At 42.0% G+C, this 14669-nt stretch overlaps 2 protein-coding genes across 6 annotated transcripts; one reads left to right on the top strand and one right to left on the bottom strand.

Moving 5' to 3' along the window:
* Window positions 1–1813: 1813 nt before the first annotated feature.
* LOC103696021 (cyclin-SDS-like) lies at window positions 1814–6021 on the top strand. Its single transcript, XM_008777509.4, has 7 exons — window positions 1814–2954; window positions 3035–3202; window positions 3743–3909; window positions 4701–4829; window positions 4929–5109; window positions 5441–5485; window positions 5663–6021. The coding sequence occupies exons 1-7, from the start codon at window positions 1914–1916 to the stop codon at window positions 5693–5695; spliced, it is 1764 nt and encodes a 587-aa protein (XP_008775731.3). The 5' UTR covers window positions 1814–1913; the 3' UTR covers window positions 5696–6021.
* A 999-nt stretch (window positions 6022–7020) lies between these two features.
* LOC103696028 (binding partner of ACD11 1-like) lies at window positions 7021–14441 on the bottom strand. Of its 5 annotated transcripts, none has more exons than XM_008777521.3 (6): window positions 14235–14435; window positions 9478–9561; window positions 8899–9002; window positions 8743–8818; window positions 8507–8590; window positions 7021–7866 (listed from the first exon to the last, which is right to left on the bottom strand). In XM_008777521.3, the coding sequence occupies exons 1-6, from the start codon at window positions 14238–14240 to the stop codon at window positions 7279–7281; spliced, it is 942 nt and encodes a 313-aa protein (XP_008775743.1). In that variant the 5' UTR covers window positions 14241–14435; the 3' UTR covers window positions 7021–7278. The 5 variants fall into 5 exon arrangements, with proteins under 5 accessions (XP_008775743.1, XP_038984586.1, XP_038984585.1 ...); XM_039128658.1 differs by lacking the exon at window positions 14235–14435 and adding an exon at window positions 11970–12335 and having other exon boundaries at window positions 7021–7863; XM_039128657.1 differs by lacking the exon at window positions 14235–14435 and adding an exon at window positions 11970–12306.
* Between the last annotated feature and the right edge of the window lie 228 nt (window positions 14442–14669).

Below are 14669 nucleotides of genomic sequence, written 5' to 3'. Positions count from 1 at the left end.
ACAAATTTCTATGTTTTAGGGGTAACATAAATCAAGACTTGGATGGATTACATTGTCATTTAAACATAGGAGTTAACGGATTTCACCGGCAGCCAAACGGCAAGGTCATATATATGAAGCTTCCTTTCATTGATCTTCCTTCCTTCGAGCTTTCGACGAGTGGCAAGTTAACCATAAATAATAGTTGCAAAGTGTTCTTGCTAAATTCTGAACCGAAGCTGAGATGCTACTCGGCTCGTTTTGAGGTCGGCAATAACCAAACTGAGTGAGGTCGGACAAAATCGGGGTGAGGAAGATTTGGTCGCCTTCGAAGCCAACTTGCAAGAAGTCCACTTACCGAAAAATGTTCTAGCGGGGGACTCTTTGATGCTTAAGTCAGAATAATAGTGCAACAGTATGGAAGAGAGAAAACTTGTAGAGAGGAGTTCCCAAATGAGTTTATCTGAGGATCTTTGGGCCACCCCTTTATATAGGATAGAATATTGATCCTTTGTTAAGTGTGCCAATGCTGACGAGATCGCTCTAGACTTTGGCGTTGAGAATGGCGGATGATTTGGCGCTTATGGCGTGTTGGTTGTTGGGAATGGCAGCTAAGTTGAATAGGTTCTGGTTGGATTGGTTTCAGTTGTGTTGCTATTTGCTGTAAGCCCTGGACTGCTGCAGTCAAGACCTGCACCTATTGTATGAGTAGATTAAACTGCATAGTATTCATAGGTGTACTGGGTTGTACCGGCGGGGCATGTTCCGAACTCTACAATGAACCTTGTGAGGCCAGAGCTCAGCGTTGCGAGGTATGGGATGCTCCGCGACTCCTTTGTGATCTTATATTGATGAGAATCTCTTTTTGTTTAGTCCCAATATTATAGGACCCTTCCTCTAACGCCAATCTATTACCGCTAAATTTGAATCGAGGCGGAGACATTACTTGTCTCGCTTTGAGGTCAGTAATAACCGAACTGAGTGAGATTGGATGAGACCGAGGTGAGGAAGAATTGGTTGCCGTTAAAGCCAACCTACAAGAAGTCCACTTGTCAAAAAGTTTTCAGTGGGAGACCTTCTGATGCTTAAGTCAGAATAACAGTGCAATAGTATGGAAGGAAGAAAATTTACAGAGAGGAGTCTCCAAATGAGCTTACCTGAGGATCCCTGGGCCATCCCTTTTTATAGGGTAGAATACTGATCCGTTACCTGATTTGGGGCGATGTGCATTAACTGTAAGGTAACGGTCGGCTGCATGTTAACAACGTGGAAACCGTCCCACGTGAACAGCATGCAGTGGCAATAATGTTTGTGGTACATTGACTGCAGTATTGCCATAACTGCCGGTCTTTATTAGTACGAGATAAGTAACATTTCGGTTTTCACCAAAATTGTTTACCTCGATTAATAGTGAGGCCAAGGTGGTTGGTTTAAGCCAAAGTCAAGACATTCAATATTTTTTCCATCACAAAGCATCTAAACAAGTTCTTAATTTTTTGTTATTATTTTACGTTGATCTCTATATAAATTATATTAAGTAGTATAAGTTCAAATTATGGCAACTATGATTGCTATATAACATTATTGCAATTGATCATCATCTACTTATGAAGCCTTACCTGATCCGTCATCAACGGTCAGATGTTGTTCATCGAATTGGTAGATGGACCTGGTGCCTGAGCTAACGACCGGATGAACGTGCTTCAGGACTTGGCTAACGACCGGTTCGTGGCTTGTGCACGAAGCCCAAGAATTCTCCAGTGACGTGGCCCACCGACCTCCTCCCCTCTATAAATGAGGAGCATTTCCAGGGCCCAAAACTCCACCACTCACTCTCACTCCCGGTAGTGGGGTTTGTGCCTCTCACTCTTCCCTCCCTCGCAGAAGAGTTAAGAAACCCTTCCCGGCTCCAGATCCGAGCTCTTCTCGCTCCGATGCCTCCCACGGATCCCGATCAAATCTCAATGCGGCCGATCTCCGGGAGGAAGAGGACGATCGAGGCGGTCCCCCATGTCAGAAAGCTCCGATCCAAGATTTCTCGCCGCCAGCGAATTCCTCCCCTCCCGATCGTCGACGGCTCCTTGAATGCGCCGTTTGATACCGAGGACGAGGCGGAGTCGTCCTCTTCCTGCCTCCGGAGCGAGATCTCGAGCGAGTCCAGCTTTGTCTTCGCCGGATCCGGGGGTCTGAAGCGGCCGAGATCTCCTCACCGGAGAGCCGGGTACTCGGCGACGATTGCGATCGGTAGAGGTTCTCCTGACGATAAGTTCAGCCGTATTACCAAAACGTATGCCCGGCGCAGGGAGAGGCTCCGATCGGCGAAAAGCAAGAAGGACGGGGCCCGAGGAGTCGGCCCTGCGTCTGCGAAAAGAGCGAAGATGGAAGAAAATACGAGCAACGCCGCCTTGGAGACCTCCGTCTCCGAGGTTTCCGAAGTCATCGGAGGATTCCCGGATGGAAATCTAAAGAACAGAGCCGTAGCGACTAAGCTGCCGGAGAAAGATGCAGAGATCTCCGAGTCCTCTTGTCTGGAATCCGTCTCAGACGCGATCGCCGCCAAAATTCGCAAATCTGCGGGCGAGGAGGGCGGAAGGTCCCAGATCTCCCAGAATTTCGCGTCGCGAGGCGAAGAGCCGCTCGATCAGGACCTCGATTCCGATCTGGCGTGCTCCGAGGAGTTCTCCAGCGCGGACGGCGGGATCTCAGAGTACTCGACGTGCAACGAGTTGACGCTATCGGAGCTGGAGGCCGAGCTCTTCCCCCGGAGCTCCGATGGCGACTCCTCAGAGTACTCCCTCTCCGTTCTTGCGGACTCTTCTTCCGACGAGTTCTCCGAGAAATCGTGCGAGCACTCCGCCCCCTCCGCCACGTTCTCTCTTTTCCGCCAGTTCGCGCAGCAGTTCTCGCGATCGAGCTCGAGCCCGGAATCCAATTCCTCGTCCGGAATTCAGAAGGATTCTCCACAGGAATTTACTGTGAGTTTGAGATCCGTTTTATATTTATAATTTCCAGTGATTTGCAAATGCTTTTTTTTTGAAATTATTATTTGGTTTAGCTAATGAGGTTTGAGGAGGAGGAGGACGAGGAGAGCTACAAGAGATTCCGGGGCAGGGAGAGGAATGAGGCGGTGCTCCGAGACTACGCCGAGGAATACATCTCGTCGACGGATTACGGCGATCTAATCCTGGAGCAACGCCTTCAGATGGTTAACTGGATAATGGAGGTGAGGATTTCGGAACCTCGTCCCCAGTGGTCCCCATCTAACTGCCGGTCTACCCTTTTCCCGGTAGTCCTGTACGTACATCCACTAACTTCAGCTCTATCGTTCCGTCGGAACTGGATATTGAATATACGTGGCGATTAGGTGACCCATCTAATCACTGCAATAGCAACAAAGTGTCTACTGATCTGACAGATATCCGGTTCCAATAGTACAGTAGACCTGAACTCTCCGTTTCGTGGAAAGAAAGTACCAATCGTGACATCATCCTGTGTGGAAGTACGATTTGCTTTATTTCCAAAAAGAGGTACGATTTATTTTGGCGTTTTTGGTTGGCCTCGTATGGAGATCATTACGTTCGAGGAAATTATTCCAGGAAAATGCCCCTGGCATGAGCAATGATTGCCATTGATTTATAGGGCAGTTCAGTTTTTAAATAGTTCCGTATGGCTGTAATTCCGATTTTACCCCTAAAAATCCTGAAGATGTCTTTATTGGCGAATGCGTGGCTCCTTGCCTTTATGACTGCTTTATTGATGGCAGCATGCCAATGCGATGGAGCTCCAGAGCGAGACGCTGTTCCTGGGGGTGAGCCTGATGGACAGATTCCTTAGCAGAGGATACTTCAAGAACGAGAGAAATCTCCAGTTGTTGGGCGTAGCATGCATCACCCTCGCTACCAGAATCGAGGAGAACCAGCTCTGCAACAGGTGCATTCTTGATTTTCCGGACTCCTTGCATGTTTTTTTATTTGTTTTTCGAGAAAAAGACTCCTTACAATGGTTGTATTGTTTCGTTCGTCTGCCTTGATTTGAAACCTTGGTTCGCTAACTGAGTACAGTTGCTGCTGTGGTTTAAAAGTCTGGTTCTACTTTAAAGTAGATTACATAATCTGAAACAATAATTAATGCACACTCTTCTGATGACGCCCCAACGACTCCCTCTCGTTGGTTTGTTGGGACCCATAAATTGCTTGGACAGCATGCCGATGGATGGCCCTGATCCAGGGATTCAAATTTCCATCGCATTAGATAAGCACACAATATAGCACTATTTTGCACTAAACAACAACACAAAAGAAGGAAAATGCCATTATTATCGATGGCCGCTCTCGGCACCAAAGACAAGGTTGAGAAAAAAGTACAATGGCGATATTCTCTCACATTGTTTCTTTTGAAGAAAATGTCTCGCATTAGAATCCATCATAATCATCCATAACACTAGTTTGCTGTTAGGGTATGAAACAAGTCAATGAGGTTGGATTATGTTTGCTTTCTCTCTCTTTCTTGTGCAGCTGGTTGGACAATGTTATACCTTCCCTACGGTGACTCGATCAAACTATATGAATCGTAACTACACTGAACTAAACGAGTAATTGTTAGAAAGAGAGAACAATATGAGAACAAGTACAAATTTTGGCAGCCTGTTTTTTTATTCCCTAATTCACTGGTCGCTGTATTATTTTCATTACTAATTATTGCATGTGTTGGTTTGTTATCAGCATTCGTCAGAGATGCTTCAAGGTGGGGAACAATGTCTACAGCAGGAGCGAAGTAGTAGCCATGGAATGGTTTGTGCAAGAGGTTCTTAAGTTTAAATGCTTCCCCCCGACGATCCACCACTTCCTCTGGTGCTCCATACTTTGCTCCCCTTCCTATTCTGAATTGTCTTGTATTTCATTAGATAAATATTAGGTATCTAATTTGTGGGAGACGTGATCTTTTGCCAGGTTTTATCTCAAGGCAGCAGGTGCAGACAGCAGTGTACAGAATCTGTCAAGGCATCTCGCTCTCCTATCCCTCCTGAACCATGAAAGGCTCTGCTTCAAGCCCTCCACAGTCGCTGCCGGTGTAGTCATCCTTGCTTGCCTGGCCACCAATCATGAGTCCTCGTGCCTTGCAGTCATGGAGGTAAATTTAACAACTCTCTTTTGGATAATGTTCATGCCACAAATGCCAAGATAACCTAACTGCAGCGTGGCAGACAAGCTTCCTTGTATCAAATAAGCTGGCGGCCCTGTATTCCATAGTGTAACTGATGTAGCTGACTGTACATTACTTTATGTTCCCATTCGGTTTGATGGATAGAACTTTCATCACTTCCATAGTTTAACCAATCAGATGCCTATTCTATAAGATATTGATCCGCCCTCGAAGGATAATTTGAAACCAATTCTGTTGTAAACTGTAGATACCTGGTTTTTGCAAGTATTAATTTATGAAATTTTATGAAACTACGCAGACGCATGTGAGAACTAAAAATGATGATCTACCGGAATGCATTCAGGTATCTTTTTTCCTTCTTTTCGTATAGATTAGAGTTCCTTGAGCAGCCTTCTCTTTTACTAGTCTCCAAGGACTTCAAAGCAACAAAAAAAAAAAAAGGAATATTAGGTATAATGGTAATTTATCTGCGAACTAGTGGCACATCTTTAATCAGACCGGACGGGTCAATTTTTTGCAGGGGCTTGAGTGGTTGGTGAAGTACGTGTGCTAGCACTTGGATCTTCCAGGTGATCATGGACTTCCCTCAGTTCATGTCAGTTCTTTCCGATGTTGTTTCAGATTACAGAGTAATAATAGGTGTCAGATATAAAGGTATTAAGTAATAGACAGGATGCATTTCATTCCAGGACCATTCCATTTCATTTTGTTCCAAATTGGAACCATAAATGTGCACAGACCTCCCTAGAACGATTTGCAGATATTTCTCATTTGTACTTGCTGTGGGCAAAAGAACTCGTGTAGATCTTTTCTTGCGAAAGAGGGAGAGAAAAAACCAACCTAATTCATGAATTCATATAGATTGAAAGGTGTTTGTCATCTGCCTGTCCACACCTTCACTCTCTTTTCTTGTGTTTCCTTCTCACATTATGACTTCAATCTGACGTATTAATGGCTCCATTAGTTAAACACAGAAAGGCTGTCTGGAATGAATTGAAACTTTGGATACCTTGAAGGGATATGTGATAGTCCTTCACGGGAAAACTTGTGCCCTTGTTTCTCGTCCACTTGGCTCCCTTCCTGTAGGACAGCAGATTCCTGCGGCCTGCGGTTGAAGCATGGACTGAAAATTATTTAGAAGCTTACGTGGCATCCAGGGTCAAATGCGTCCTTGGGAGGAGAATATAAGAAACTTCCTGTTCTCACAAATCACTTGCCCGAGAGGTGATGCGGATAGATGGAAAGCCACCTGGTGGTAATACTCCAGCAGTATTCGATATTCAACTGTTGTCTTCTTCTTTTTTATTAAAAAAAAAGAAGAGATTCAACTGTTGTCACAAGGGAAAATATGTGTAATCTTGAGCCGTAATGCTATGGAGTTGCCAGACAAAGCTCTAAAAGCTCAACTTCAGCTATTACCTCTCAGCTGATCTGAACACGCCTCCCAGAAGAAATCTAATCATTTATTCTAATTGTTTACAACTAAAATGATTGAATTATAAGTAGTGCGATCTATGGGTTAGTGGCAACATTAAAGTATATTAGAACATAGAAAGTTTTAATTGTCAACTTACAAAATTGTGTTAAGAATCAGATGTTTAACTCTAGCAAAGAAAGAACATAGGCTTAGCTAAAGCAATTCAAATTCCCCAAGAATAGGTCAGTATAAACGATACATCATCAGGTTGGCATCGGTTTCAGAATACGTGAACTGACTCTTCACTACCGTCTACAGGAAGCATCACCACAATTATTAGAGTTAGTAGAGAAGAGGAGCCCAGGAAAGTAGTCAGTTGATAGTCGGGCTAGCGTCTTTGCCAACTCAGAAACCGGCAGCAGAAAGACTGGAAAATTTGAAACAGCGGATTTTTTTTCTTCTTTTGAGCAAAATGTGGACACCACTCCTTTCATTGATAATGAAACGGAGGAAATTTGAAACAGTGGATCACAAGAAAAACAATATCACGATCTACTTAAAAGGTAGTCATATGAACATAAATGTACCGTCATCAACATTAGAAGCATCCCCCATTACCATGAATGATACATCCGTCCAATCAATTCTCTAATCAGCAACCAAAACTTACCAATATGAGGAAAAAAAAAATACCAGGAAGCTAAATCCTGCACAGTTATTCATATGATTTGTAGCTTTTGTTCATCCACTGAATCAACTGGCACTGTTGGAGGCTCCCCCAGTGATGACTCGTCTAGGTGAATCTGGGCAAAGTCGTCAACAATCTCCCTCCTCTCCCTGCAGAGGATCTCCTTCCTCTCCTCCTCAGCCTTCTCCACCTTTTCTCTGGTCATTGTGTTCACATCGCCAGCTGCCTTGGTCACCATGCCAAGTGCACTTGAGAGCCAAGATGCTCCAGTTGACACATATCGGCTGCCCATGATAGCTGATCCTGCACTGCTGGCCTTTTGCTCAGCTGCACTGAGGGCAGACCTTGTGATCTTCGACACCTGGAAGCGCTCATTCACCTCCCTAACCTTCCCGCTGACCACAGCCGTACCCATGCCGATCTTCTCACTCAAGCCCATCTTACGGTCCAGAGATGCCACTGTGGCTGAGGCATTGGATGTAAAATGGTGCTGTTCATCAAAGGATCTTGCGCTCTTAAGGGCATCCTTGCCCAGTACAAAACCCTTGGCCAGCATGCTGCTCACGACATCCTCTGCTTTCCTGACTGCAGACTCAGTTGACGAGAGCTTCCCTTCCTTCTGCAGCACCAGAAAGAAGGAGAAAAGAATGAAAGAAAAGCAATGAAGCCTTTTGAATTAATCTTGTCATTACCTCCCCCCTCCCCAACCCACCCCCACCCAAAGCGCGTGCACACACATGAGAAAAAAAAAAGAAAAGCACACATATAGAGAGCCAAGGAAAAGAAAATCAATGTACTTCTATCTTTTTTATAAAATAGGTTAAAATTGTAAATTTGAAACAGGAAACATAAAAGAAAAGAAAAGAACCAACTACCAGCTTGATAATCTCAACTAAATGCTTCCCAATCCCAAATATGTTAATGTACAAGGTTGTTAGCTCTGACATCTTCATTCTTGTTGAGATATAACATGTATGCAAGAGCCTATAATCCCAAAAACAAAAGACTCCGGAAGAATTTTGGCCCACCTGTTCAGAACTTTGTTTTTGAAAATTACCACTACAACTGAATGATATAGTTATAGAGTAACACTTGAAAGATGAAAATGAAACCGAACGACATGACATCTTTTTCCTTCTTTTTTCAAGGAGAAAACCACCGGGTATACAAAATTAAAAACAAAAAGTCACATTATGCCTTTCACGTCATGCAGAAATCTGAAAACATAATCCACACAAAAATTAGGGAGTCAGATTTACCGGTATGCCTTTGAAAGCTTCAGGAGGAAGCTGGTAATCCTCAACTGGTGTTATGCTGACAGAAAGATCAACTATAGTTGCTCCCTGTATCCATAGAGAACTGAGATGATGCGCATGAAATCTTCCATATTGTAGATTGGAAAACCATTAAAGGCATGAAGGTTATGTCTAAAATCTTTTTCCCGAAGATGGGAACATATTAGTAATTATGTTGTATCATTAAAACTTTAACTCACTGAGAGAAGCATTGCTGTGTCTGCCCCCTGTGACTCCTTGAAAGTAACATAAGCAAGCTGAGACCTTTCAGATTCACTGCCGAAGAAAAACAACATGATTTTGTTAATTATTTCCCAAAATAGAAAATTATATGACATAATCATAAGAAGAATGACCTGCGCATTTCAATATATTGAATGTCCCCAGAGAAGGAAAAGAATTCCTTGATGTCCCTTTCAGATGCAGCCAGGGAAATATTGCTAACCTTCACTGTTCTTACCTGCACGAGGAGAAAAGGATGATAGTTCACAAATGCTGCAGTTATCCACCTGGTAATTGATTTATCTCAGAGACAATAACTTATCACACATTGAAGTATACATGCCATGCATGGCAATGCTGCAGGCTATCAAAGATTCATTAGAAATGTCAATGACAGAAAAAAGTAAATTAGAAACTACTGATCAATGAGCTTTTTTGGGGAAAATGTATTAAAACAGTGACAGGGATATCATGGGAAACTGATAGATGTAATGTTATATCAAATACAAATTTCAATAAAATAGCCACAGGATCCTTCTTACTAAAAGATCCTACTCATTGACATCAAGTTAAATAACCATGCTTTGTCAGGGAAAAAGAGATAGATCTACATGTACCATCTAGCACCAATTCATGGAGTCAGCTGAGGCATCATGCACTATTTTCACCAGCATCAGTAAATCAAATTGAAAAAAAAAAAAACTGAATCTCACATCTGAGACATCAATAGCCCAGGTTGATGCAACAATCAACTGAGGATCCATTCCCATCCTCAAAAAATCCTGGTCCAATGGGACCTGCAATAACATGCTCCATTAGGTGCTTCTCATGAAATGAAGGGAGAAGAACAGGGCAAGGAAACATCTAAAAGCAAGAAGCATTAGAATTGATGGAATAGAGATATACGGGAGTGACTGAAGTTATCATAAGGAGATAGTGAGACATAAGGTGTGACATGCTTTGATGAATCACTCACTTTTGAAGTTCCAGAGTAGGATGGAGTTGACCCAGAAACAGGGAGTCTAATATGTTGATAGTTTTTGAAATGGCAAAATAGGATAACATGCAGTCCAAATTGTCACTGGTATAGAAGCAATATTTGCCGTATCCAAAGATATTGCAAAAATGAAAATCTTCAGGGCATGTTCCAGCTTGACCTGATTTGCTAACTAATTCAACTGATCATCCATGCAAATCCTCAAGCTCATTTCTGACTGAGAAATAAAATTTTATAGTAGAAAGGATCCTCAATCTGTAAAGGCTCAATGCATTTACCAGTCAGGTCGGCAAAGTTATATTTTTTTACAAAATTTCCTTTGAGAAATGTTTTGCATATACATGCATATATGCACTAACATTCCAGGATGGTGCTTGTCTATCTTTGAATGCATGTTATGCCATACCGGCCCAAACCGAGCGGTGCAATGCGTACCATACTTGTTTGGTATCGGTACCCGGTACAGGTGGCGTACCGATATTCCGTACTTCAAAAAAACTCTGTACTGTACTGACACTATGCTAGTGTGGCACTGGTATGGGGTCCGGTACCGAGACGGCGAACCTTGCTTAAATGTGTATTAAAAGTTGACTCCTTTGCAAGAAAGTAAAATGAACATACATTGCTACGACCATACATGACCAATGTTTGAAAATTGTAGGAAATCATCTAGGGCAGGTTAAAAAAAGGTTTCTATTCATTCTATGGGGAATGACATTAAAAATACCCAACATGTAAATTCTAAATGTGTAGATGGGATTGATTGATTAAATTGAATCATCAAAAAATGAAAAGGTATAATTTGCACCGACAATTATAACCCAAGTTCGGTAAATTGGTACCGAGGGTTGTATTGGCATACGTACTGTGCCAATCTGAGGCATATTAGAACAAAGGGGAGAGAAAGGGAGTGGGGGAAGAGGAGGGATAGAAGGGGGGAGACAGAGGGAGGAAAGAGAGGGAGGGAGGAAGAGAGAGACATGCATACGTCGGACCTTTGATCTATGATCTCCGAGGCCCAATAACCATTATCATCATTTGTGGTGGCGGCAGCATGGTGGTGAGAAAAGGTGGTGGCATGGTGTGAGAGAAGAGAAAAAAAGGAGATGGTGGTCCATTGTCACGTAATCATCATCATCAACAGTGACAAAATCCTAACCTAATGAGGGGAATCACGAGATAGGAGAAGAGTCGTGAGAGGCAAGAAGGACCAGGAGAGAGGGAGAGGAGAGTTATAGGAGAATGAACCCGGTTCAGCTCCGAAACAAACTGAAATCGGTTGAAACCGGACAAAACCAAACGATGCAATTTAGTTCAAGTCAAATTTGACCTAGAATGACTCAGTTGGTGAAACCATTCCATGGCTGGTCCGACTCGATACACCCTAAACTACTTGATTCAAGACAATTCAGTCAACCCTACTTACAACTAGTCATGCTGCAGGTATGTATGCTATGGTGTTATGATTTAAGTTTTATGTTCAAACTTCAATTTCCTAGTAATATCATGTTAATCAACTAATCTTCAAAGTTACAAACTACCAAGGTTCATTTAGCAATAGCATTTTTAACTGCCTTGGATTGATGGGATATTCTTATGAGTTAAGATGCTTCAAACAAGAGTGAATCTGCAGGCACATGTCGGAGCATAACAGGTGCAAGAGCAAGGAAGCAGTGGGGAATGTAGATTGCGGAAACACCAGGAAGCATCCATGATATCAAATTAAATAGTATAGTATAATAAGAATCATGATTAATATCAGTCCCACAAGAGCTCAACTGGTTGTGACATTTTAAGATATGACAGGTAAAACATAAAAGGCCAGGTAAGTAGTAGCACAATGATTGGTAATTCTCTATTAGAAAACATTTTAAGTTTTAGAATCATATAGCAAAGTTGATATATGTGTATGTTTTGCTTTTCTTTCCCCTTACTTTGTCTGGAAATGGGGGAATTGGTACAGGTTGCATTAGGGCCAAGAATGGGCCACACCCAGAGAAACTTCCTTGACCAAAAATCAGGTTGGCAAAGTGAAGGTTGTGGGTTGGGCTTGGCTCATGATTTGAGGTCCGGTGCACTTTTGGGCAAGGTATGGGCCCAATCTAACTTGACTGAACCACATCCTGGGGCCTAAGTATATAAAAATCGGAAAAACAGACAAAATGCTATCATGTCTGAATAGTAATATAACAAATCCTAAATTCATACCTGATCAAATCCACTACTTGCATCCATCTTATCTTCTTGCCTCATGTCCTCTCCTTGTTCCCTTTTCCCCCATTGCTCAAGACCTTCTTTGACTGTTTGCCGTCTTAGCCATTTGCCTTTCTACTGAAGTTGTCCTCAAAATATCATCTTCAATCATCTGTCGCCATTGATATCATCATTCATTTACTTTTAACTTCTAGGATTGCTTACTTATCCCATACAACATCTGCCAACTTGCTATTATATTCCTTACTTCAGGTCCTCCTTTCCTCAATCTCCTGTTGGAAACAAGCTTTTGGCCTAATTCAAGCTGGGCTTAGGTCTACCTTCATTAATCAAGACAAAGTTGGGATAGAGGCGGCTGGCCCAAGCATGAGCCATTTCTAGCCCTAACTAAAGTAGAAAGCAAAAAAGTTCTATAAAAAGTAATAAAAATTCAAGGACAAGACATGGGTTCATATAAAGGTGATTGCCATTGATTCTGAACACAATAAAGGTGATTGCCACTATCAGTCATCATTGAATCAATCTAAACCATAAGAAAGAAAACCAAATATCACCCATCTAGTATTTTGTTAATTAGGCCAGAGAGGTTTTGAGCCCGAGAAAGATGCTGGCTCAAGATCAATGGGAATGGAGATGTTGATTAACTTTGAGGTAACATAATATTGAAATGATAAATTATTGTTGGAGTTTATAATTACAGCGAATCCGACACTCATGAGAAACAAACTGGGGCTGGCTTTAGTCTACCGACCCAGTTGTAGCGATTAAGTTTCAAAAGTTACAATCAAATGATCGGATGTGTCATAATAATAAAAATAAGCCTTGCCCTACCAATTTGGGGTTGGATTTATGAGTCCTTATTCGCCAAGTCTAGCCCATCTTTCAGTACAGCAGTAAAATAATAACAAGCTAGAGGCAACTTTAAGAGAATTTGTCCAGCATAAAATATATGCGCTTGCTCGCTTCAACCAATTATAACAAATATTTTCTGCTTGTAACTATTGGAGGTCCAAGTTAAAAACATAATACAGCTCAATGCCATGGGAAATGCTGCATGTAACAAGAGGACCACTGATGTTTGAAATTAGATGATTCCATTCTCACATAAAGACCTCAAAAGGCTACTTTAGGTAGTGTATAAGTCAAGTTTCATCTACATAAACTTTTTTACTTGCTAATGTATTTTGAATAGTCTTATGATGTTCCTGACGTTATCTTTGTTGGTGCACAAATGGCTAGTTGAGACCTAGCCATTTGGCAACACTAAGAGTTGCATTTACTGATTAGGCAATTCAAATCATCTCATTCATGGAGATGAATACAACCAAGACTTTTATAGACATAGGTACCTATAATATTAAAAATATATATTTATTATTGTTCATATGAGTTTAAGAAAGTTATGAAGCTTCTTCTAAGAGCCCACAAGTTCTAAAAGGGTGGCACAGTGCATGAGGCCCCACCATTTGGTGTCTGTAAGAAGCCGATTGATGTAATGCACATTCAAACATAAGATTATTTTTGTGAATGATATGGACATCTTAACCCCAACGTCTCAGCTATATACCTTTTCCTCCATACGTAGCATATCACATTAATTCCTCAAATTTCATCATGTTACTTCTGACTTAAATGAGTGCTCCCCTGCCCTGTCTACCCATCAACCATTTCCTTTTCCTTTACATTTCCCCTTCAATCATCTGAAAACGGCGGCATAGAAAATTGCCGCATACTTTTGCACCGCATTACGTCTGGATCTTGAACTAAAGAAATGAACACAGGAATTAAATTAAAAAGAATCATACAGCGTTAGCTGCAGATCTATCCGAACGTTAGAAACCCTAATTAGTAAATTTCTTTTGAGGAAATAAACCCTGATTAGCATAAGAGCAGGCAAATGCAACAGATTAGCACCGATTTAACCCTAACAACGAGCTTTGCGATCCAAGAATCCGCTTACGTCAAGAACCGACCCATTAGGTTAAAGAGAAATGCACAAGGAAAGACGAAGAGAAAATCCACAAGTAATTCTTGAAACGCAGATTTGAATTGCTTGCAATCAATACCGAATCGGCTTCGGATCTACCAGGAAAAGAGAATCCACTCGTACCACATTTACAATAATTCAATCAAACGGGGGAAAAAATTTTCAAGAAAATAACCAAATCACCGTGCAATGCTCGGATCTATTAATCATAAATTGCAGCCAGAAATTTTTCGAGAAATTGGATAGAAAGATTCGGCTAGCTCTCCACTCACCGGCATCTGGAGAATCTTGAAGAGCAGCCGCAGAACCCGGGAGTCGATCTGAGGAGGAACAAGCAATCGAGCACTTGATTCGATCCGATTTCCTTGTTGGAATTGGGACGAGACAGGGAGAGGGGAAGGGGTAAATTTTGTCGGGATAACCGCCACGTCGGCAAGTTTATTAACCAGATCCAAAACTTAAACCGTTGGAGACGGGTTCAACAATAAATATCTGATATTAACATTACGTCTGAAACGTAAGCTAAATTACAGGCACGATGGTACGAATCAGGCGAAAAGAATGGTTCAAAGATTTCACGAGAGTGGTTCAGATTGGGCGTCAATTAAATGCAGAAATCAGATGTCCTTCACTTGATTTATCGGAGTCGCTATTTGGTCTGTCGAATGCTTAAATAATGCTGATGTGACATACTCACACTGGTGGCT

The sequence above is a fragment of the Phoenix dactylifera genome, chromosome 8 (genome assembly GCF_009389715.1).
Source record: "Phoenix dactylifera cultivar Barhee BC4 chromosome 8, palm_55x_up_171113_PBpolish2nd_filt_p, whole genome shotgun sequence".
Classification (NCBI taxonomy): domain Eukaryota; kingdom Viridiplantae; phylum Streptophyta; class Magnoliopsida; order Arecales; family Arecaceae; genus Phoenix; species Phoenix dactylifera.
This window is presented reverse-complemented; position numbering and strand designations above follow the sequence as displayed.

What these genes read in the sequence shown, in the direction of transcription:
- LOC103696021 (XM_008777509.4), top strand. Translation starts at nt 1,914, where the DNA reads ATGCCTCCCACGGATCCCGATCAAATCTCAATGCGGCCGATCTCCGGG. An exon ending in TGGTTAACTGGATAATGGAG is followed by an intron (nt 3,203 to 3,742) that starts GTGAGGATTTCG and finishes TATTGATGGCAG; the next exon opens with CATGCCAATGCGATGGAGCT. An exon ending in ACGATCCACCACTTCCTCTG is followed by an intron (nt 4,830 to 4,928) that starts GTGCTCCATACT and finishes ATCTTTTGCCAG; the next exon opens with GTTTTATCTCAAGGCAGCAG.
- LOC103696028 (XM_039128657.1), bottom strand. Translation starts at nt 12,014, where the DNA reads ATGAGGCAAGAAGATAAGATGGATGCAAGTAGTGGATTTGATCAG. An exon ending in ACACAGCAATGCTTCTCTCA is followed by an intron (nt 8,591 to 8,742) that starts GTGAGTTAAAGT and finishes CTATGGATACAG; the next exon opens with GGAGCAACTATAGTTGATCT. An exon ending in AAGCTTTCAAAGGCATACCG is followed by an intron (nt 7,867 to 8,506) that starts GTAAATCTGACT and finishes CTGGTGCTGCAG; the next exon opens with AAGGAAGGGAAGCTCTCGTC.